Below are 24,801 nucleotides of genomic sequence, written 5' to 3' on the forward strand. Positions count from 1 at the left end.
CAAAATCTAAGATTCAATACCATCTAATCCTCATCTCAAAACTTGGCTAAAAGCTGCTTGACACCATCTAGAGGGTTTCCAATATCGAAAAGATGGATATTTTATAAAGTTTCTAAGATTACAAACTTTCTATTTTTCCATCTCCATGTTTCATCAACTAAATCGAAGATTCAATACCATCTCATTATCATATTAAAACTTGGCTAAAAGCTCATTGACACCCTCTCCTAGGGTTTCATTCATCTAAAGGATAGATGTTTTATAAAAATTTTAAAATAAGAAACTTTTTATTTTTTCGCAATCCTTCATCAATTAATTTTAAGATTCAATACCATAACAAAGTCATCCCAAAACTTGGCTCAAAGCTCCCTGACACCATCTCCAGGGTTTCCTAAGTCTAAAAGGTGGATGTTTTATGAAGTTTCTAAAATAAGAAACTTTCTATTTTTTCAATCTCCATCCTTTATCAACTAAATCTATGATTCAATACCCTCTCTTTCTAATCTTAAAACTTTGCTAAAAGCTCATTGACATCATCTGTAGGGTCTTCAATAGTCTAAAAGATTGATGTCTTATAAAGTTTCTAAATTAAGAAACTTTCTATTTTTTCAATCTCCATCCTGCGCCAACCAAATCTATGATTCAATATCATCTAATCCCCATATCAAAACTTGGCTAAAAGCTCATTAACAGCATCTCTAGGGTTTTCTATGTCTAAAAGATTGAAAAAGTAGAAAGTTTCTAAGAAACCCTATAGATGGTGTCAAGGAGCATTTAGCCAAGTTTTGAGATAAGGATTAGATGGAATTGGATCTTAGATTTTTAGTTGATCAAGGATGGGGATTGAAAAAATTAAAAGTTTCTTATTTTAAAAACTTTTTAAAACCTCCATCTTTTAGACATAGCAAAACCCTAAAGATAGGGTGAATGAGCTTTTAGCTAAGTTTTGAGATGAGGTTGAGATGATATTGAACCTTAGATTTTTGTTGATGAAGTATGGAGATTGAAAATATAGAAACTTTCTTATTTTAAAAACTTTATAAGACTTCCATCTTTTAGACATAGGAGATAGGAGACCCTACATATGGTGTCATGGAGCTTTTAGCCAAGTTTTCAGATGAGGATTAGATGGTACTGAATCTTAGATTTCATTGTGAACGAGGGAGATTGAAAAAATAGAAAGTTTCTTATTATAGAAACTTTAAAAAACATACATCTTTTAAACATAGATAACCTAGAGATGGTGTTAAGGAGCTTTTAGCAAAATTTTGAGATGATGATGAGATGGTATTGAATTTTAGATTTAGTTGATAAAGGATGGAGATTGAAAAAATAGAAAGTTTCTTAATATAGAAACTTTATAAAACATTAATCTTTTACACTTAGTAAACCCTAGAGAAGGTGTCATTGAGCTTTTAGCCAAGCTTTGAGATGAGGATTAAATGGTATTGAATATTAGATTTAGTTGATGAAAGATGGAGATTGATAAAATAGAAAGCTTTTTATTTTAAAAACTTTATAAAACATCATTCATTTAGACATAGGAAACCCTAGAGATGGTTTTATGGAGATTTTAACTAAGTTTTGAGATGAGAAACAGAGGGTATTGAATCTTTGATATAGTTGATGAATGATGGAGATTGAAAAAGTAGAAAGTTTCTAATTTTAGAAACTTAATAAAACATTAATTTTTCAGACATAGGAAACATTAGAGATGGTGTCAAGGAGCTTTTAGCCAAGTTTTGAGGTGAGAATGAGATGATATTGAATCATAGATTTAGTTGATGAAGGACAATCTTTTATGGTTTTGAAACCCTAAAGATGATGTCAGCGAGCTTTTAGCCAAGTTTTGGGATGAGAATGAGAAAGTGTTGAATTTTAGATTTAGTTGATGAGGGATGGGGATTGAAAAAATAGAAAGTTTCATATTTTAGAAACTTTATAAAACTTCCATCTTTTAGACATAGTAAACCCTGGAGATGGTGCCAAGGAGTTTTTACCGTAGTTTTGAGATGAGAATGAGAGGGTGTTGAATCTTAGATTTAGTTGATGAACGATGGAGATTGAAAAACTAGAAAGTTTCTTATTCTAGAAACTTTATAAAACATAAATCTTTTACACTTAGTTAACCCTAGAGATTGTGTCAAGGAGCTTTTAGCCATGCTATGCGATGAAGATGAGATGGTATTGAATTATAGATTTAGTTGATGAAGGACCATCTTTTATGGTATTGAAACCCTCAAGATGATGTCAACGAGCTTTTAGCCAAGTTTTGGAATGAGAATGAGAGGGTATTGAGTCCTAGATTTAGTCTATGAAAGATGAAGATTGAAAAAATAGAAAGTTTCTTATTTTAGAAACATTATAAAAGATCCATCTTTTTGACATAGGAAACCCTAGAGATGGTGTCAAGGAGCTTTTAGCAAAGTTTTGAGATGAGAATGAGATGGTACTGAATCTTAGATTTAGTTGCTGAAGGATGTATATTGAAAAAATAAACATCAATCTTTTATACCTAGTAAACCCTATGGTGTCAAAGAGCTTTTAGCGAAGTTTTGAGATGAGAATGAGATGGTACTGAATCTTAGATTTAGTTGATGAAGGATGGAGATTGAAAAAATAGAAAGTTTCATATTTTAGAAACTTTATAAAACATCAAGCTTTTATACCTAGTAAACATCAATCTTAGATTTTGTTGTTGAAGGATGGAGGAGATTGAAGAAATGGAAAGCTTCTTATTTTAGAAACTTTGTAAAATATTAATCTTTTAGACGTAGGAAACCCTTGAGATTGTGTTAATGAGCTTTTTGCTAAGTTTTGAGATTTGGATGACATGGTATTTAATCTTAGATTTAGTTGATAAAGTTTGAAGATTGAAAAAACAGATGATGTCAACCAGCTTTTAGCCAAGTTTTGGGATGAGAACCAGAGGTTATTGAATTTTAGATTTAGTTGATTAATGATGGAGATTGAAAAAATTGAAACTTTGTTATTTTAGAAATTTTCTAAAACATCCATCTTTTAGACATAAGAAACCCTAGAAACGGTGTGAAGGAGTTTTTAGCTAAGTTTTGAGATTAGAATTAGAGGGTATTGGATCATAGATTTAGTTGCTGAAGGATAGAGATTGAAAAAATAAAAAGTTTCTTATTTTAAAAACTTTATAAAATAGTAATCTTTTTCTTTTGGTAAACCTTAGAGATGGTTTCAAAGAGCTTTTAGCTAAGTTTTGAGATGAGGATTAGATGGGATTGAATTTTAGATTTTGTTGATAAAGGATGGAGATTGAAAAAATAGAAAGTTTTTTATTTTTAAAACTGTATAAAACATCAATCTTTTAGAAATAGGAAAACCTCGAGATGGTGTTAAGGGGCTTTTAGCCCAGTTTTGAGATGAGAATGAGAGGGTATTGAATCATAGATTTAGTTAATGAAGGATTGAGATTGAAAAATTAGAAAGTTTCTTATTTTAGAAACTTTATAAAACATCAATCTTTTTCACTTAGTATACACTAGAGATGTTGTTAAGGAGCTTTTAGGCAAGTTTTGAGATGTGGATTAGATGATATTGAATTTTAGATTTTGTTGACGAAGCATGTAAATTGAAAAAATAGAAAATTTCTTATTTTAGAAACTTTATAAAAAAACCATCTTTTGGACATAGGAAACCCTAGAGATGGTGTTAAGGAGCTTTTAGCCAAGTTTTGAGATGAGGATGAGATGGTATTGAATCTTAGATTTAGTTGATAAATGATAGAGATTGAAAAACTAGAAAGTTTCTTATTTTAAAACATCCATCTTTTAGACATATGAGACCCTAGAGATGGTGCCCAGGAGCTTTTAGCCAAGTTTTGAGATGAGAATGAAATGGTATTGAATCATAAATTTAGTTGATGAAGAACCATCTTTTACGGTATTTAAACCCTATAGATGATGTCAACGAGCTTTTAGCCAAGTTTCGGGATGACAATGAGAGGGTATTGAAACTTAGATTTAGTTGCTGAAGGATGGAGATTGAAAAAATAAAAGTTTCTTATTTTACAAACTTTATAAATCAACAATATTTTACACATATTAAATCCTAGAGATTGTGTCAAAGAGCTTTTAGCCAAGTTTTGAAATTTGGATTAGATGGTATTGATCTTAGATTTAGTTGATGAAGGCGGGAGATTGAAGAAACAGAAAGTTTCTTATTTAAGAAACTTTATAAAACATCCATCTTTTAGACATAAAAACACCCTCGAGATTCTGTTAAGGAGCTTTGAGCCAAATTTTGAGACGAGGATGAGATGGTATTGAATCTTAGATTTAGTTGATAAAGGAAGCGGTTTGAAAAAATAAAAAGTTTCTTATTTTAAAAAGTTTATAAAACATCAATCTTTAAGACATACGAGACCCTAGAGATGGTGTGAAGGAGCTTTCAGCCAAGTTTTGAGATTAGGATGAGATGGTATTGAATCTTAGATTTAGTTGATGAAAGACCATCTTTTATGAAATTGAAACCCTAGAGATGATGTCAATCAGCTTTTTGCCAAGTTTTGGGATGAGAATGAGAGGGTATTGAATCTTAGATTTAGTTGATAAAGGATGGTATTGAATCCTAGATTTAGTAGATGAATGATGGAGATTGAAAAAATAGAAAGTTTCTTATTTTAGAAAGTTTAAAAAACATCCATCTTTTAGACATAGGAAACCCTAGAGAGAGTGTCGAGGAGCTTTTAGTCAAGTTTTGAGATGAGAATGAGAGGGTATTGAAACTTAGATTTAGTTGCTGAAGGATTGAGATTGAAAAAAGAAAAGTTTCTTATTTTACAAACTTTATAAATCAACAATATTTTACACATTAAATCCTAGAGATTGTGTCAAAGAGCTTTTAGCCAAGTTTTGAAATTTGGATTAGATGGTATTGATCTTAGATTTAGTTGATGATGGCGGGAGATTGAAGAAACAGAAAGTTTCTTATTTAAGAAACTTTATAAAACATTCATCTTTTAGACATAAAAAACCCTCGAGATTGTGTTAAGGAGTTTGGAACCAAATTTTGAGACGAGGATGAGATGGTATTGAATCTTAGATTTAGTTGATAAAGGAAGCAGTTTGAAAAAATAAAAACTTTCTTATTTTAAAAAGTTTATAAAACATCAATCTTTTAGACATATGAGACCCTAGAAATGGTGTGAAGGAGCTTTCAGCCAAGTTTTGAGATTAGGATGAGATGGTATTGAATCTTAGATTTAGTTGATGAAAGACCATCTTTTATGGAATTGAAACCCTAGAGATGATGTCAATCAGCTTTTTGCCAAGTTTTGGGATGAGAATGAGAGGGTATTGAATCTTAGATTTAGTTGATAAAGGATGGAGATTGAAAAAATAAAAAGTTTCTTATTTTAGAAAATTTATAAAACATCCATATTTTAGACATAGGAAACCCTAGAGATGGTGTCAAGGAGCTTTTAGCTAAGTTTTGAGTTGAGAATGAGAGGGTATTAAATCTTAGATTAGTTTTTGAAAGATGGAGATTGAACAAATAAAAAGTATCTTATTTTTGAAACTTTAGAAAACATAAATCTTTTACACTTTGTAAATCCTATAGATGTTGTCAAAGAGCTTTTAGCCAAGTTTTGAGATGAGGATTTGATGGTATTCAATCTTAGATTTAGTTGATTAAGGATGGAGATTGAGAAATTAGAAATTTTCTTATTTTAGAAACTTTGTAAAACATTTATCTTTTAGACATAGGAAACGCTCGAGATGGTCTTAAGTAGCTTTTAACGATGTTTTGAGATGAAGCTGAGATGGTATTGAATCTTACATTTAGTTGATACAGGATGGAGATTGAAAAAAATTGTAAGTTTCTTATTTTAGAAACTTTATAAAACATCCATCTTTTAGACATAGGAGATATTTTAGATGGTGTCAATGAGCTTTTTGCCATGTTTTGATATGAGCATGATATGATATTGAATCTTAGTTTTAGTTGATGAAGGACCATCTTTTATGGTATTGAAACCCTAAAGATGATGTCAAGGACCTTTTAGCCAAGTTTTGGGATGACAATGAGAGGGTGTTGAATCTTAGATTTAGTTGATTATGGATAGAGATTAAAAATATATAAAGTTTCTTATTTTAGAAAATTTATAAAACATCTATCTTTTAGACTTAGTAAACCCTAGACATAGTGTCAATGAGCTTTTAGCCTTGTTTTGGATTGACGATGAGATGAAATTGATTCTTAGATTTAGTTGATGAAGAATAGAGATTGAAAAAATTAAAAGTTTCTTATTTTAGAAACTTTGTAAGACGTACATCTTTTAGACATAGGGAACCCTAGAGATGGTGTGAAGGAGCTTCTAGCCAAGTTTTGAGATGATGATGAGATGGTATAGAATCATAGATTTAGTTGATGAAGGATGGAGATTGAAAAAATAAAAAGTTACTTATTTTAATAACTTTATAAAACTTCAATCTTTTAGACATAGTAAACCCAAGAGATGATGTCAACGAGCTTTTAGCCAAGTTTTGGGATGAGAATCAGAGGATATTGAATCTTAGATTTACTTGATGAAGGATGGAGATTGAAAAAATAGAAAGTTTCTTATTTTTGAAACTTTATAAGCATCCATCTTTTAGGCATAGGAAACCCTAGAGATGGTGTGAAAGAGCTTTTAGCCTAGTTTTAAGATGAGGATGAGAATGTATTAAATCTTAATTTTAGTTGATGAAGGATGGAGATTGAAATTTTAGAAACTTTATAATCTTTTAGACATAGGCGACCTTAGAGACGGTGTCAAAGGGCTTTTAGCCATGTTTTGGGATGATGATGAGATAATATTGAATCTTAGATTTAGTTGAGGAAGGATGGAGATTGAAAATATAGAAAATTTCTTATTTTAGAAACTTCATAGAATATCAATTTTTAGACATATGAAACCCTAGAAATGATGTCAACGAGCTTTTAACCAAGTTTTGTGATGAAAATGAGAGGGAATTGAATCTTAGATTTAGTTGATGAAGGATGGAGATTGAAAAAATAGAAAGTTTGTTATTTTAGTAACTTTATAAAATATCCATCTTTATTAAAACATTTATCCCAAAACTTGGCTAAAAGCTCCTTGACAGCATCTCTAGGGTTTCCTACTTCTAAAAGATGTATGTTTTATAATGTTTCTAAAATCGGAAACTTTCTATTTTTTCAATTCTCATCTTCATCCTAAAACTTGGCAAAAGGCTCCTTGACACCATCTACAAGGTTTCTTATATCTAAAAGATTGATGTTTTATAAAGTTTCAAAAATAAGAAACTTTTTATTTTTTCTCCATCCTTCATCAACTAAATCTAAAACTCAATACCATCGCTAACTCATCCCAAAACTTGGCTCAGTGGTCCTTGACACCATTTTTAGGGTTTACTAAGTGTAAAAGATTGATGTTTTACAAAGTTTCTAATATAAGAAACTTTCAATTTTTTCAATATCCATCATTCAACAAATAAATCTAAGATTGAATACCGTCTCATTCTTAACCTAAAACTTTGCTAAAAGATTCAAAACTTTGCTAAAAGGTGCGTCCCGAACCGGAAGAAGAGGTGTTCCCCAACAAACATTTCTTCAGTAAACAAGGCAAGGAACGTTATGAAGCCTTCATAGATCGAGTTGTCATCTCAGGACGAAAGGTTATTTTTCAAGATTTTAACAAATTTGATCTTCTATCACTTTTTGAATTCCAAGGTTGGTCATTCTTTCTAGTCTATAGCGCTGCAGTCTATCTTGAAATATGTATTTTTATGCCAATTTGAAAATTTCCTATGAAGGAGTAGTGATGAATACCCATCTTCAAGAAGACAAATTTGGGTTAAATTTGAAAATTTTCTGTGCTTGGCTTGACATACTTAATGCAGGAAATAAGATCTTCTTTTGGGGGAAAGACAAAATAGAAAATCACTTTTCAAGAGAAGACGTATATGCGACATTAGGTGTTGCTCCTCCAAAGGATAAGTTAAACATCAAGGCTAGCACAATGAATGATGCAGCTAGAGTGGTTCATAAGGTTGTAGCATACAATATCACCCCTAGAGCACGAAATTTTGATGCAGTGAAGGCCTTTGAAGCCCTCATAATCCATTGCATTATGAAAAAGATCCAATTACATTTAGGCTTCATCATGTTGGGGTATATGGATGAGGCAGTCAAAAGAGGACAGGGTGGCCTACCGTATGGGATGCAAATTACTAAACTCCTAAGGCTTCATAAGATGAATCTAGAAAAAGTCTTCTAAACAAACCCTGATCCTCCACTCAACCACTCCACCATTACCCTTATGAGAAGTCCTATACCTGGAGCAAGTGGACCTAGTGTGGTTGGACAGGATGATATTGATGAGGCCGTGGATGAAGCTGAATGAGTGACCCTGACGCTGCGGCAGAGTAGAACACATGCGCAAGTACAGGCTCAGCAGCGCCAAGCTCCCACCACTAGCTCATATGAAGCTCTAGCTAGAGACATTGCATCCTTGAGGACCGGCAAGGACACTCTCACAACTGGTTTTGATACACTCTCCATTGCTTTTACGACTGCAGAGAGCCAGAGAGCCTCTGATCATGAGAGTCTTATGCAGTTTATGGCGAGGCAGCATAGGGAGATAATGCAGGCGTATCAGAGGAGTCAGTCCACCAGATACTACACCTCCCGGTCTCCACCCCATGACCATCATCCTCCTCCTCCTCAGGATTGACAGATGACCAGCACCTTCTCGACAGTAGCTGCAGGTGATCTCATCTTTTAGCTACTTGATCATATTTGTTGATTCCTTCTTCTCGCTCAGTATGGGCTTTCAGACATTATGTTTATTTTCTTCATGGATGATGGTTATGCCTGATGTGGCCTTTTGTTTTGGTTTGCACATGCCCAGTATGGGCTTTATGATATGTGGATGGGTATGCCTTGTGAGGCATGATTATGGATGTATAGGATATCTGCCCAGTAAGGGGCTTTTTATATTTTTATTTTTTGTTCATGATGTGAAGAGGGTGTGTCTCTTCCATCATTCATTCATGTATATGGGATCTATTCCTGTCTCATCTTTATATATACATGAGTTCTTTTGGTTGCCATAGATATGTACTCATTTTATTGTTTACTCTTTTGGTATCCATGTTTTTATTAGACTGTAGTTGTTTCAACTTTATAATCCTATGTCTAATAATCATCCATTCTAATTCAAAGTGTACTTCTCATTTAAATAGAGTAAAAATTGAAATGGGTAAGGTGATTAAAAATCATGGGCTTATGTACTAGAGACAATTACATTTAGATTAATCGCACATAATCAGGGGGAGCTTTTCACTTACAAATGTATAATCATTTAGTGTCAAACAAACTTAAACTCAAAAGTTATGTTATAGTTCTGAGCATGTTGATGCTCAGGAAGAGACTTCTCTGCCCTTTGACAAGAAATCCCCATTAAAATACAACTTGTAAACTTAAATGATTAAGTCATAGATCTGAGCATATCTTTGCTTAGGTAGATACTTATCTACCTTCAAAAGTTGGAAATGAAGTCCAAGTGTTTAAAATCATTCACCTTGCATCATTGTACCTTGTCATGCCCTCTAACACAGGTTTCACCTAGGGCCTATGACAAATTCATAGGGGAAGAACTCCATGGTTATATATTCATGATTATATATACCAATGTGATGTGCTCACATGGTTTACTGCCCCTATTGTTATGCTTAACTTGCAAATCATTTGATCACAAAAACAAAACAAAAATAAAAAAAATGGCTTATCATGCATTTCACTTTTATTTTCTCTTTGATAACCATTCTTAGTGCTTCAATGACATATCATATACAAGGTACATAGCTTAGAAAGCTATTATTCATCTTGACACCCCACTTGTACTTTCACTTGTTTATTCCTACCTTTTTCCTGTTGCCAAAAGGGGGAGAATTTTAGGAATTGATTAGTTAGTCCAATTGTATTTGCACCATATGTTTTACAGTTATTAATTATATTTGTGTATATAGTGAGAAGGAGCTATGCTCCATTGTGTATATCATATTCATGTTTAATATCCATTATCATGATATCTCCTACCTCCCTAATCAATTTGTTTGTCATCATAAAAAAGGGGGTGAATGTAAGCCCAAGTGTGCGCATGGGTTCAATCATTCACCTTACCTTCTGGTTTTGATACTAGCAAACACATATTGATTCGCATTGTCAGATTAATGTGTTGCTTTGAGATGTTGTGCTCTACACAGGAATTTGATATGCTATATCGCCATTACACAACTCAACACAACACAAGACTTGTGGATCAAGGATCAAAGGAACCAAGAGCTTGCACCTACTTCGGAGTCATCCTCATTTGAAGATGCTCAAGTAAAGAAACTCATCATGAAGATCCCACAAGTTCCTAAGCAAGTGTCCAGAAGAAGCTTGGAGTTGAACAAGTCATTGGTGACACCTCATGCACCTCACAACATGCAGTAAAGATTGGACGATGTCACAAGAGCCAAGACAAGGTTAAAATGTTCACTCAAGCCGAATAAGTCCAAGAAAGTGCAAAGGAGCGAAGACATTCTAAGAAGACTCAAGGTTCTTATTTTTAGAATGTATTTGGAGTCCTCTTGATTTTATATAAAATGCACTTTCAAAAGGTTTTCAAAATGGTTTTTATACATAACATTTTACTTCTTTGAAAACCATCAACACACTCAAAAATAAGTTTGAAAATCTTGGACTAAAGCCAAAAGACCATAGCCCAAAAGCCCATGGATTTTAAAGTTAAAATGGAATTTCACTCAAGGCCGGTCGACCGGGCTATGCCAGGCGACCGCGGGATGGAACCAGGAAATCCAGGTTATCTCTAAATTTATCGGGCCGGTCGACCGCAGATACATTTTTGTTCAAAACAAAAACAATCCAATATGGTGTGGGCGGTCGACCTCCATGGGTCCGGTCGACCGCGATAGTGTTTTGAGCAAAAATTAAATTCAAACAGTAAGCCCTCGCCGGGCGACCGCCATTGGGCCGGTCGACCGCGTCGGTATGAATTTTGAATTTCAAATTAAGAGCCCGATAAGGGCGGGCTACCGCCGTGCCTCGGTTGACCACCGCGACTGGGAAATAGATCCGTTGGGGCTTTCGCAGGTTGACTTTTTCAACCCTGTAAATTACAGTTTTACCCCCAAACGGTCATATTTCCTTGTAGGCTATATATACACTATCCAAACCTTTCTACATAACCTTTGTCAAGATAAAATCCCATCTTCTTGAGCCAAAACTTTTATATGAAAGGTTAAACCTCTTGGAATTTGTATTTTCACATTCTATCAAGAGGATCTCCATAGGCTTTACATTTGTATGTATTCTTTGGAGAGTTTGTGAGCTTACAACTTTATAATCCACCTATCAAGAGGCATTGAGAATTTCTTTCTTTTTATTTCTTCATTCTATGTTTGAGGGTCTCCGATTTGGCCCGTAAAGAAAGGTAAATCAAGTGTACGAGGAAGGTGTCCTTGGAAAGGCTTCGTGCAGAAAAGGGTGTAATCCCTTTGAAGAAAGAGTTGGTGTAAGGCTTTGAGATTTGCCCTTTGAAGAATCTTAGCGGTTAGTGAAGAATCCTAAGGAAGAAAACTTGGAAGAGTGGCTTAGGTCAAGTTGTGATCGAACCACTATAAATCTTGTACCTTGTGGATGCTTTCTTCTTCTCCTTCTCATTTGCACATTGTGGTGATTGGTAATCTCTAACCCAACTTGTATCTATGTTTTAATCAAACAAGGGTTAGTGAATGCATGCTTAAAGTAACACCCAAACCCTAACTCTTAATATTTCTATTAACTGATCAAGGGTTAAACATGTTAAGGCTTAATTGGTAAATTGATTTTAGGAATCCAATTAATTAAGCCCCAAATTTTTAATTAGCCAATTCACCCCCCTCTTGGGTTGTCACCTTGTATTTCAGGAACTTTCTATTTTTCAATCTCCTTCCCTCACCAACTTAATCTACTATTCAATACCATCTCATCGTTATCCCGAAACTTGGCTAAAAGTACCTTAACACCATCTCTAGGGTTTCTTATGTCTAAAAGATTTAGGTTTTTAAAAGTTTTGAAAATAAGAAACTTTCTAATTTTTCAATCACCATCCTTCATCAACTAAATCTAAGATTCAGTACCTCTACTTCTCATCCAAAAACTTGGCTTAAAGCTCGTTGACATCATTTCTAGGATTTCCTATGTCTAAAAGATGGATGTTTTACAAAGTTTCTAAAATAAGAAACTTTCTATTCTTTCAATCTCCGTCCTTAATCAACTAAATCTAAGATTCAATATCATCTCATCCTCATCCCAAAACACGGCTAAAAGCTCATTGACACCGTCTCTAGGTTCTCCTATGTCTAAAAGAAGGATGTTTATAAAGTTTCTAAAATAAGAAACTTTCTATTTTTTCAATTCCCATACTTTATCAACTAAATCTAAGATTTAATACCCTCTCATTCTCATCCCAAAACTTGGCTAAAAGCTCGTTGACAACATCTCTAAAGTTTCATAAGTCTAAAAGATGGATGTTTTATAAAGTTTCTATAATAAGAAACTTTCTATTTTTTCCATCTCTATCCTTTATCAACTACATCTAAAATTTCATACAATCTCATCCTCATCTCAAAATATGGGTAAAAGCCACCATCTCTAGGGTTTCCTATGTCTAAAAGATGGATTTTTATAAATTTTCTAAAATAAGAAACTTTCTATTTTTTCAATCTCCATACTTAATCAACTAAATCGACGATTCAATGTCTTCTCATTCTTATCCCAAAACTTGGCTAAAAGCTCATTGACATAATCTCTAGAGTTTTCTATGTCTAAAAGATTGATGTTTTATAAAGTGTCTAAAAGTAGAAACTTTCTATTTTTTCAATTCACATCCTTCATCAACTAAATCTAAGATTCAGTATCATCTCATCGTTATCCAAAACAGGGTTAAAAGCTCATTGACACCGTGTCTAGGGTCTCCTATCTCTAAAAGATGGATGTTTTATAAAGTTTCTAAAATAAGAAACTTTCTATTTTTTCAATCTTCATCATTAATCAACTAAATATAAGATTCAATACCATCTCATCCTCATCTCAAAACTTAGCTAAAAGCTCCTTCACACCATCTGTAGGGTTTCCTCTGTCTAAAAGATTGATGTCTTATACAACTTCTAAAATAAGAAACTTTTTTTTTTCATTCTCACCCCTTAATCAATTAAATCTAATATTCAATATCATCTCATTCGCATCTCAAAACTTAGCTAAAACCTCACTGACACCATCTCTACGGTTTCCTAAGTACAAAATATGGTGTTTTCTAAAGTTCCTAAAATATGAAACTTTCTATTTTTCAATATCCATCATTCACCAACTAAATCTACGATTCAATAACATCTCATCCTCACCCCAAAACTTGGCTAAAAGCTAATCGACCCCATCTTTAGGGTTTCTTATGTCTAAAAGATAAATGTCTTATAAAGTTTCTAAAATAAGAAACTTTCTATTTTTTCCATCTCTAAACTTTATCAACTAAATCTAAGATTCAATGCCATCTCATCCTCATCTCAAAACTTGGGTAAAAGCATCTTGTCACAATCTCTAGGATTTTCTATGTCTAAAAGATGGATTTTTATAAAGTTTCTAAAATAAGAAACTTTCTATTTTTCATTCTCTATAGTTAATCAACTAAATTTATGATTCAGTACCCTCTCATTCTTATCCCAAAACTTGGATAAAAGCTCATTGACATAATCTCAAGGGTTTCCTATCTCTAAATGATGGTTGTTTTATAAAGTTTCTAAAATAAGAAACTTTCTATTTTTCAATATCCTTCCGTCATCAAGTAAATCTGAGATTCAATACTCTCCCATTCTCATCCCAAAACTTGGCTAAAATCCCCTTGACACCGTCTTTAGGGTCACATATGTCTAAAAGATGGATGTTTTATAAGGTTCTAAAATATTAAAAACTTTCTATTTTTTCAATCTCCACCCTTCATCAACTAAATCAAAGATTCACTATCATCTCATCCGCATCTCAAAACTTAGCTAAAAGCTCTTTGACCCCATCTGTAGGGTTTCCAATGTCTAAAAGATGGATGTTTTACAAAGTTTCTAAAATAAGAAACTTTCTATTTTTACCTCTCCATCCCATCATCATCCCAAAACTTGGCTAAAAGCACCTTGACACCATCTCTAGGGTTTCATTTGTCTAAAAGATGGATGTTTTATAAGTTTATAAAATAAGAAACTTTCTATTATTTCAATCTCCATCCTTCATCAACTAAATCAAAGATTCAATATCATCTCATCCTCGTCTCAAAACATAGCTAAAAGCTAATTGACACCATCTCTGAGATTTAGTTGATATGGGGTTTCCTATGTCTAAAAGATTGTCGTTTTATAAAGTTTCTAAAATAAGAAACTTTCTATTTTTTCAATCTCCATCCATCGTCAACTAAATCTAAGATTCATTACCATCTCATCGTCATCCCAAAACTTGGTTAATAGCTCATTGACACTATCTCTAGGGTTTCCTATGTCTAAAAGATGGATTTTTATAAATTTTCTAAAATAAGAAACTTTCTATTTTTTCAATCTCCAAACTTAATCAACTAAATCTATGATTCAGTATCTTCTCATTCTTATCCCAAAACTTGGTTAAAAGCTCGTTGACATCATCACTAGGGTTTCATATGTCTAAAAGCTGATGTTTTATAAAGTTTCTAAAAGAAGAAACTTTCTATTTTTTCAATTCTCATCTTTCATCAACGAAATCTAAGACTCTGTATGATCTCATCATTTTTCCAAAACATGGTTAAAAGCTTCTTCACACCGAGTCTAGGGTCTCCTATCTTTAAAAGTGGGAAGATTTATAAAGTTTCTAAATTAGGAAACTTTCTATTTTTTCTATCTTCATCATTTGTCAACTAAATATAAGATTCAATACCAACTCATCAACATCTCAAAACTTAGTTAAAAGCTCCCTCACACCATCTGTAGGGTTTCATATGTCTAAAAGATTGATGTCTTATACAGTTTTTAAAATAAGAAACTTTTTTTTTCAATCTCACTCCTTAATCAACTAAATCTAAGATTCAATATCATCACACTCACATCTCAAAACATAGCTAAAACCTCCTTCACACCATCTCTAAGATTTCTTATGTCTAAAAGATGGATGTTTTTTAAAGTTTCTAAAATATGAAACCTTCTATTTTTCAATATCCATCATTCACCAACTAAATCTACGATTAAATACCATCTCATCCTCATCCCAAAACTTGGCTAAAAGCCACTTGACATCATCTCTATGGTTTCATGTCTAAAAGATTGATGTTTTATAAAGTTTCTAAAAAATAAACTTTCTATTTTTCAATCCCCTTCCATCACCAACTAAATCAACGATTCAATACCATCTCATCCCATCCCAAAACTTCGCTAAAAGCACCTTGACTCCATCTCTAGGATTTTTATGTCTAAAAGATTGATATTTTATGAAGTTTCTAAAATAAGAAACTTTCTATTTTTTCAATCTTCATCATTTATCAACTAAATCTAAGATTCAATACCATCTCATCCTCATCTCAAAACTGAGCTAAAAGCCCCTTGACCCAATCTAATGGGTTTCCTATGTCTAAAAGATGGATGTCTTATAAAGTTTCTAAAATAAGAGACTTTCTATTTTTTCCATCATCATCCTTTATCAACTAAATCTAAGATTAAATACCACTTCATCCTTATCTGAAAACTTGGGTAAAAGCTCCTTGTCACCATCTCTAGGATTTCCTATGTCTAAAAGATGAATTTTTATAAAGTTTCTAAAATAAGAAACTTTCTATTTTTCAATCTCTATACTTAATCAACTAAATCTTTGATTCAGTACTCTGTCATTCTAATCCCAAAACTTGGCTAAAACCTCGTTGACATCATCTCTAGGGTTTCCTATGTCTAAAAGAATGATGTTTTATAAAGTTTCTAAAATAAGAAACTTTCGATTTTTCAATCGCTATCCGTCATCAACTAAATCTGAAATTCAATACTCTCTCATTCTCATCCCAAAATTTGGCTAAAATCTCCTTGACACCATCTATACTTTTTCTAAAAGATGGATGTTTTATAAGCTTCTAAAATAAGAAACTTTCTATTTTTTCAATCTCTATCCTTCATCAACTAAATCAAAGATTCAATATCATCTCATCCTCATCTCAAAACTTAGCTAAAAGCACTTTCACACCATCGCTACGGTTTTCTTTGTCTAAAAGATGGATGTTTTATAAAGTTTGTAAGATAAGAAACTTTCTATTTTTCAATCTCCATCCTTCACCAACTAAATCTACGATTGAGTACCATCTCATCCTCATCCCAAAACTTGGTTAAGAGCACCTTGACACCTTCTCTAGGGTTTCGTATGTCTAAAAGATGGATATTTTATAAGTTTCTGAAATAAAATTTTTTCTATTATTTCAATCACCTTCATCAACTAAATCAAAGATTCAATATCATCACATCCTCATATCAAAACATAGCTAAAAGCTCCTTGACACCATCTCTAAGATTTAGTTTATATGGGATTTCCTATGTCTAAAAGAGTGTTGTTTTATAAAGTTTCTAATATAAGAAACATTCTATTTTCTCAATCGCAATCATTGATCAACTAAATCTAAAATACAAAACCATCTAATCCCCATCTCAAAACTTAGCTAAAAGCACATTGACACCATCTATAGGGTTTTCTAGGTCTATAAGATAGATCTTTTAGAAAGTTTCTAAAATAAGAAACTTTATATTTTTCAATCTCCATCTGTCGTAAACTAAATCTAAGATTCAATACCATCTCTTCCTCATCCCAAAACTTGGTTAAAAGCTCCTTCATCACACCATCTCTAGGGTTTCTTATATCTAAAAGTTGGATTTTTTATAAAGTTTCTATAATAAGAAACTTTCTATTTTTTCAATCTCTATCATTCATCAGCTAAATCTAAGATTCAATATCATCTTATCCTCATCCCAAAATATGGCTAAAAGCTCTTTCACACCATCTCTAGGGTCTCTTATGTCTAAAAGATGGATGTTTTACAAGGTTTTTAAAATCAGAGACTTTCTAATTTTTCAATCTCTATCCTTCATCAACTAAATCTAAGATTCAATCCCCTCTCATCCTCATCTTAAAACATAGCTAAAAGCTCATTAACGCCATCTCTACGATTTACTAAGTCTAAAAGATTGATGTTTTATAAAATTTCTAAAATAAGAAACTTTCTATTTTTTCATTCTCCATCCTTCATCAACTAAATCTAAGATTTAATATCATTTCATCCTCATCTCAAAACTCGCTAAGAGCTCCTTAATTCCATCTCTAGGGTTTCTTATGTCTAAAAGATGGATGTTTTATAAAGTTTTTAATGTAAGAAACATTTTTTTTCAATCTTTATCTTTAACCGACTAAATCTAAGCCCTCTCATTATCATCTTAAAACTTGGCTAAAAGCTCTTTTACACCATCACTATGGTTTCCTATGTCTAAAAGATGGATGTTTTATAAAGTTTATATAATAAGAAACTTTTTATTTTTTCGATCTCCTTCATTCGTCAACTAAATCTAAGATTCAATATCATCTTATCCTCATTCCAAAACATGGTTAAAAGCTCATTTACACCATATCTAAGGTGTCTTATGCTTAAAAGATGGATGTTTTATAAAGTTTCTAAAATGAGAATTTTTTTTTTACAATCTCCGTCATTCAGTAATTAAATCCAAGATTCAATACCATCGCATCCTCATATCAAAACTTGGCTAAAAGCTCCGTCACACTATCTCTAGGGTTTTATATGTCATAAAGATAGATATTCTAAATAATTTCCAAAATAAGAAACTTTTTATTTTTTCAATCTCCATCCCTCATCAACTAAATCTAAGATTCAATATTATCTCATCCTCATCTTAAAACTTGGATAAAGCTCCTTCACACCATCTCTAAGGTTTATTAAGTCTAAAAGATTGATGTTTTATAATGTTTCTAAAATAAGAAACTTTCTATGTTTTCAATCTCCATCATCCATCAACTAAATCTACGATTCAATACCATCTCATCCCCATCTCAAAACTTGGCTAAAAGCTCCTTGACAACATCTCTAGGATTTTTTATGTCTAAAAGATGGATGTTTCATAAAGCTTCTAAAAACAGAAACTTTCTATTTTTAATATCTCCATCCTTTATCAACTAAATCTAAGATTCAATACCATCTCACCCTAGTCTCAAAACTTGGCTAAAAGTTCATTGACATGATCTCTAGGGTTTCTTATGTCTAAAAGATTGATGTTTTAAAAAGTTTCTAAAATAAGAAACTTTCTATTTTTTCAATCTCCATCCTTCATCAACTAAATCTAAGATTCAAAACCAACTCATCATCATCCCAAACTTGCCTAAGAGCTCCATGACACCATCTCTAGGGTCTCCTATGTAAAAAAGGTGGATGTTTTATAAACTTTCTAAAATAAGAAACTTTTTATTTTTTTAATCTCCATCATTCATCAACTAAACCTAAGATTTGAAACCATCTCATCGTCATCCCAAAACTTGGCTAAAAGCTCCTTGACACCATCTCTAGGGTCTCCTGTGTTTAAAAGATGGATGTTTTTACAATCTCCATCCTTCATCAACTTAATCTAAGATTCAATACCATTGCATCCTCATCTCAAAACTTGGGTAAAAGCTCCTTGACACTATCACTAGGTTTTTATATGTCTAAAAGATAGACATTTTATAAAAAATTTAAAATAAGAAACTTCTTATTTTTTCAATCTCCATCCTTCATCAACTAAATCTAAGATGCAATATCATCTCATCCTCATCTTAAAACTTGGATAAAAGCTCCCTTACACCTTCTCTAGGGTTTAATAAGTCTAAAAGAATGATATTTTATAAAATTTCTAAAATAAGAAACTTTCTATTGTTTCAATCTCAATCCTTCATCAACTAAATCTAAGATTTAATACCATCTCATCATCATCTCAAAACTTAACTAAAAGCTCCTTGACACCATCTCTAGGGTTTCCTATGTCTAAAAGATGGATGTTTTATAAAGTTTGTAAAATAACAAATTTTCTATTTTTTCAATCTCCATCCTTTATCAACTAAATCTAAGATTTAATATCATCTCATCGGCATTTCAAAACCTGGGTAATAACAACTTTACACCATATCTAGGGTTTATAAAGTCTACAAAATTATTGTTTTATAAAGTTTCTAAAATAACGAACTTTCTATTTTTTCAATCTTTATCCGTCATCAACTAAATGTAAGATTCAATACTCTCTCATTCTCATCCCAAAACATGGTTAAAAGATCCTTGACACCATCTCTAGGGTTTCCTATGTCTGAAGGATGTATGTTTTATAAAGTTCCTAAAATAAGAAACTTTATATTTTTTCAATCTCCACCTTCCTCAACTGAATATAAGATTCATTACCTTCTCATCATCACCCCAAAACTTGACTAAAAGCTCATTGACACCATCTCTAGGGTCTCCTTTGTCTAAAAGTTTGATGTTTCATAAACTTTTTAATATAAACTTCTATTCTTTCCATGTCCATCCTTCATCAACTAAATCTAAGATTAAATATCATCTCATCCTAATCCCAAAACATGGTTAAAAGCTCCTTAACACCATCTCTAGGTTCTCCTATGTTTAAAAGATGGATGTTTTATATAGTTTTTAAAATAAGAAACTTTCTATTTTTTCAATCTTCATCCTTTATCAACTAAATTTAAGATTCCATACCATCTCATCATTTTATCAAAACTTGGCTAAAAGCTCATTCGCACATTCTCTAGGGTTTCCTATGTCTAAATGGTTGATATTTTATAAAGTTTATAAACTAACTGACTTTATATTTTTTCAATCTCCATCCTTCATCAACTAAATCTAAGATTCAATTTCATCTCATCCTTATCCCAAAATTTGGCTAAAAGCTCTTAGACACAATCTCTAGGGTTTCTTTTGTCTAAAAGATGGATGTCTTATAAAGTTTCTAAAATAAGAAACTTTCTATTTTTTTCAATCTCTATCCTTAATCAACTAAATCTAAGATTTAATATCATCTCATCCTCATCTCAAAATTTGGCTGAAAGCTCCTTGACACCATCTCAAGGGATTCCTATGTCTAAAAGATTACTGTTTTATAAAGTTTCTAAAATAGGAAACTTTCTATTTTTTCAATCTCCATCCTTTATAAACTAAATCTAAGATTCAATATCAACTTATCCTCTTCCTAAACCATGGCTAAACACACAATGACGCATTATCAGGGTCTCTTATGTCTAAAAGATGGATATTTTATAAAGTTTCTAAAATCTAAAATAAGAAACTTTCTATTTCTCAATTTCCATCCTTTATCAACAAATTCTAAAATTCAATATCATCTCATCCTCATCTCAAAACATTGTAAAAACCTCCTCGATACCATCACTAGGGTTCCCTATGTCTTAAAGATTGATGTTTTAGAAAGTTACTAAAATAAGAAATTTTCTATTTTTTAAATCTCCAAGTTTAATCAACTAAATCTAAGATACAATATCCTCTCATCATCATCTAAAAAATCAACTAAATCTAAGATACAATACCCTCTCATCATCATCTCAAAACTTGGCTCAAAGCTCATTCACACCATATCTAGGGTTTACTAAGTCTAAAAGATTGATTTTTTATAAATATTCTAAAATCAGAAACTTTCTATTTTTTCAATCACTATCCTTAATCAACTAAATCTAAGATTCAATACCATCTAATCCTCATCTCAAAACATGGCTAAAAGCTCGTTGACATCATCTCTAGGGTTTTCTATGTTTAAAAGATGGATGTTTTATATAGTTTCTAAATTCAGAAACTTTCTTCTTTTACAATCCCCATCATTCATCAACTAAATCTATTATTTAATACCATCGCATCCTCATCTCAAAACTTAGCTAAAAGCTCCTTCACACTAACTCTACGATTTTTATTGTCAAAAAGATAGATATTTTAAAAAAATTCTACAAGAAGAAACTTTCTATTTTTTCAATCTCCATCCTTCATACACTAAATCTAAGATTCAACACCATCTCATCATCATCTTAAAACTTGGCTAAAAGCTCCTTCACACCATCTCTTGGGTTTACTAAGTCTAAAAGATTGATAATTTATAAAGTTTTTAAAAAAAGAAACTTTATATTTTTTCAATCTCCATCCCTCATCAACTATATCTAAGATTCAATACCAACACGTTCACATCCCAAAAGTTAGCTAAAGGCTTGTTGACATCATCTCTAGGGTTTCCTATGTCTAAAAGATGGATGTTTTATAAAGTTTCTAAAATATGAAACTTTTAATTTTTTCAATCTCCATCCTTAATCAACTAAATCTAAGATTCAATTTCATCTCATCCCCATCCCAAAACTTGGCAAAAACCTCCTAGACACTATCTCTAAGATTTTCTATGTCTAAAAGATGGGTGTCTTATAAAGTTTCAAAATTAAGAAACTTTTTATTTTCTCAATTTCCATCATGCGTCAACTATATCTAAGATTCAATATCATCTCATACTCATTTCAAAACTTGGTTAAAAGCTCCTTGACAGCATCTCTAGGGTTTTCTATGTTTAAAAGATGAATCTTTTGTAAAGTTTCTAAAATAAGAAGCTTTCTATTTCTTCAATCTCCATCTTTCATCAACTAAATCTAAGATTAAATTTCATCTTATCCTCATCCCAAAACTTGCCTAAAAGCTCTTTGACACTATCTTTAGGGTATCCTATGTCTAAAAGATGGATGTCTGAAAAAGTTTATAAATTAAGAAACTTTTTATTTTTTTAATCTCCATCATGCGTCAACTAAATCTAAGTTTCAAATTCATCTCATCCTCATCTCAAAACTTGGCTAAAAGCTACTTGAAAGCATCTGTAGGGTTTTCTATATCTAATAGATTTATGTTTTATAAAGTTTCTAAAATCAGAAACTTTCTATTTTTTCAATTCTCATCCTCAACCTAAAACTTGGCTAAAAGCTCATTGACACCATCTACAGGGTTTCCTATGTCTAAAAGATGAAGGTTTTATAAAGTTTCTAAAATCAGAAACTTTCTGTTTTTTCTTTCTCCATCCTTCATCAACTAAATTTAAGATTCATTACCATCGCATCCTCATCTCAAAACATGCCAAAAAGCTCATTCACACAATCTTTAGGGCTTCATCAACTAAATCAAAGATTCAATACCATTGCTAACTCATCCCAAAACTTGGCTCAAAGCATCTTGACACCATTTCTTGGGTTTACTAAGTGTAAAAGATTGATATTTTACAAAGTTTCTAAAATAAGAAACTTTCTATTTTCAATCTCCATCATTTAACAAGTAAATCTAAGATTCATTATTCTCTCATTCTCATCCCAAAACTTTGCTAAAAGCTCGTTGGCATCATCTCTAGGGTTTCCTATGTCTAAAAGATTGATGTTTTATAAAGTTTCTAAAATGAGAAACTTTCATTCTTTTCAATCTCCATCCTTCATCCACTAAATATAAGATTTAATACCCTATCATTCTCATCCCAAAACATGGCTCGCTTGTTGACATCATCTCTATGGTTTCAATACCATACAAGATGGTTGTTTTATAAAGTTTCTAAAATAAGAAACTTTTTATTTTATCAATCTCTATCTTTCATCAATTAAATCTAAGATTCAATACCATCTCATCATCATCCCAAAACTTAGCAAAAAGAACATTGACACTATCTCTAGGGTCTCCTATGTCTAAAAGATGAATGTTTCATAAAGTAAAGAAACTTTCTATTTTTCAACCTCCATCCTTCATCAATAAAATCTAAGATTCAATACCATCTCATCATCATCCCAAAAGTTGGCTAAAAGCTCATTGACACCATCTCCTAGGGTTTCATGTGTCTAAAAGATAGATTTTTTTATAAAGTTTCAAAAATAAGAAACATTTTATTTTTTTGCCATCCTTCATCAACTAAATTTAAGATTCAATACCATCGCTAACTCATCCCAAAACTTGGCTCAAAGCTCCTTGACACCATCTCTAGGGTTTCCTATGTCTAAAATAAGAAACTTTCTATTTTTTCAATCTCTATTTTTCATCAACTAAATTTAAGATTCAAAATCATCTTATTTTCATCCCAAAACATGGCTTAAAGCTCCTTGACACCATCTTTGGGGTCTCATATGTCTAAAAGATGTATGTTTTATAAAGTTTCTAAAATAAGAAACTTTCTATTTTTTCAATTCTAATCCTTAACCTAAAACTTGGCTAAAAGCACCTTGACACAATCTATAGGGTTTCCTATGTCTAAAAGATTAATATTTTATAAAGTTTCTAAAATAAAAAACTTTCTGTTTTTTCTTTCTCCATCATTCTTCAACTAAATTTAAGATTTATTACCATCGCATCCTCTTCTCAAAACATAGCAAAAAGCTCTTTGACACAATCTCTAGGGTTTCATATGTCTAAAAGATAGATGTTTTACAAAGTTCCTAAAATAAGAAACTTTTTTTTCTCCACATCCTTCTTCAACTAAATCTAAGATTCAATACCATCGCTAACTCATCCCAAAATTTGGCTCAGAGCTCCTTGTCACCATTTCTAGGGTTTACTAAGTGTAAATGATTGATGTTTTACGAAGTTTCTAAAATAAGAAACTTTCTATTTTTTCAATCTCCATCATTCATCAAGTAAATCTAAGATTCAAAATCCCCTCATTCTCATCCCAAAACTTGGATAAAAGCTAGTTGACATCATCTCTAGGGTTTCCTATGTCTAAAAGATTGATATTTTATAAAGTTTCAAAAATCAGATACTTTCTGTCTTTTCAATCTCCATCCATCATCCACTAAATCTAAGATTCAATAATACCCTCTCATTCCCATCCCAAAACATGGCTAAAAGCTGGTTGACATCGTCTCTAGGGTTTCAATACCATAAAAGATGGATGTTTCATAAAGTTTCAAAAATAAGAAACTTTCTATTTTGTGAATCTCTATCCTTCATCAACTAAATCTAAGATTCAATTTGATTTCATCATCATCCTAAAACTTGGCCAAAAGCACATTAACACCATCTCTAGGGTCTTCTATGTCTAAAAGATGGATGTTTTATAAAGTTTTTTCAATCTTAATCCTTTATCAACTAATTCTAAGATTCAATACCAGCTCATCCTAATCTCAAAACTTGGCTAAAAGCACCTTAACACCATTTCTAGGGTTTCCTATGTCTAAAAAATTGATGTTTTACAAAGTTTCTAAAATAAGTAACTTTTTATTTTTCAATCTTCATCCTTAATCAACAAAATCTAAGATGTTAAACCATCTCATCATCATCCCAAAACTAGGCTAAAAGCTCTTTGACACCATCTTTAGGGTCTCATATGTCTAAAAGATGGATATTTTATAAAGTTTCTAATATAAGAAACTTACTATTTTTTCATTCTCCTCCTCCAACAACTAAACCTAAGATTCAATACCATCTCATCATATTCTCAAAACTTGGCAAAAAGCTCATTCACACCATCTCTAGGGTTTCATATGACTAAAAGATGGATGTTTTATAAAGTTTCTATGATTAGAAATTTTCTGTTTTTTAATCTCCATCCTTCATCAACAAAATTTAAGATTCAATACATTCTCATCCTAGGATCAAAACTTGGCTAAAAGCTCCTTCACACTATCTCCTAGGGTTTCATATGTCTAAAAGATAGATTTTTTATAAAGTTT

General features: G+C 31.8%; 1 protein-coding gene across 1 annotated transcript in view; it reads left to right on the plus strand.

Annotated features, from left to right (window-relative positions):
• The first annotated feature begins 8,819 nt into the window (after window positions 1-8,819).
• The window catches only part of LOC143861405 (uncharacterized), a 30,268-nt gene continuing 14,286 nt past the window's right edge, over window positions 8,820-24,801 (plus strand). The window contains exon 1 of the mRNA XM_077372330.1: window positions 8,820-8,976. Coding sequence (XP_077228445.1) covers window positions 8,820-8,976 — 157 coding nt within the window. The remainder of the gene's footprint in view (window positions 8,977-24,801) is intronic.

This window comes from Tasmannia lanceolata, unplaced genomic scaffold (assembly GCF_043159265.1).
Source record: "Tasmannia lanceolata isolate RefF3 unplaced genomic scaffold, GAP_Taslan_0.1 ptg000037l, whole genome shotgun sequence".
Taxonomy (NCBI): domain Eukaryota; kingdom Viridiplantae; phylum Streptophyta; class Magnoliopsida; order Canellales; family Winteraceae; genus Tasmannia; species Tasmannia lanceolata.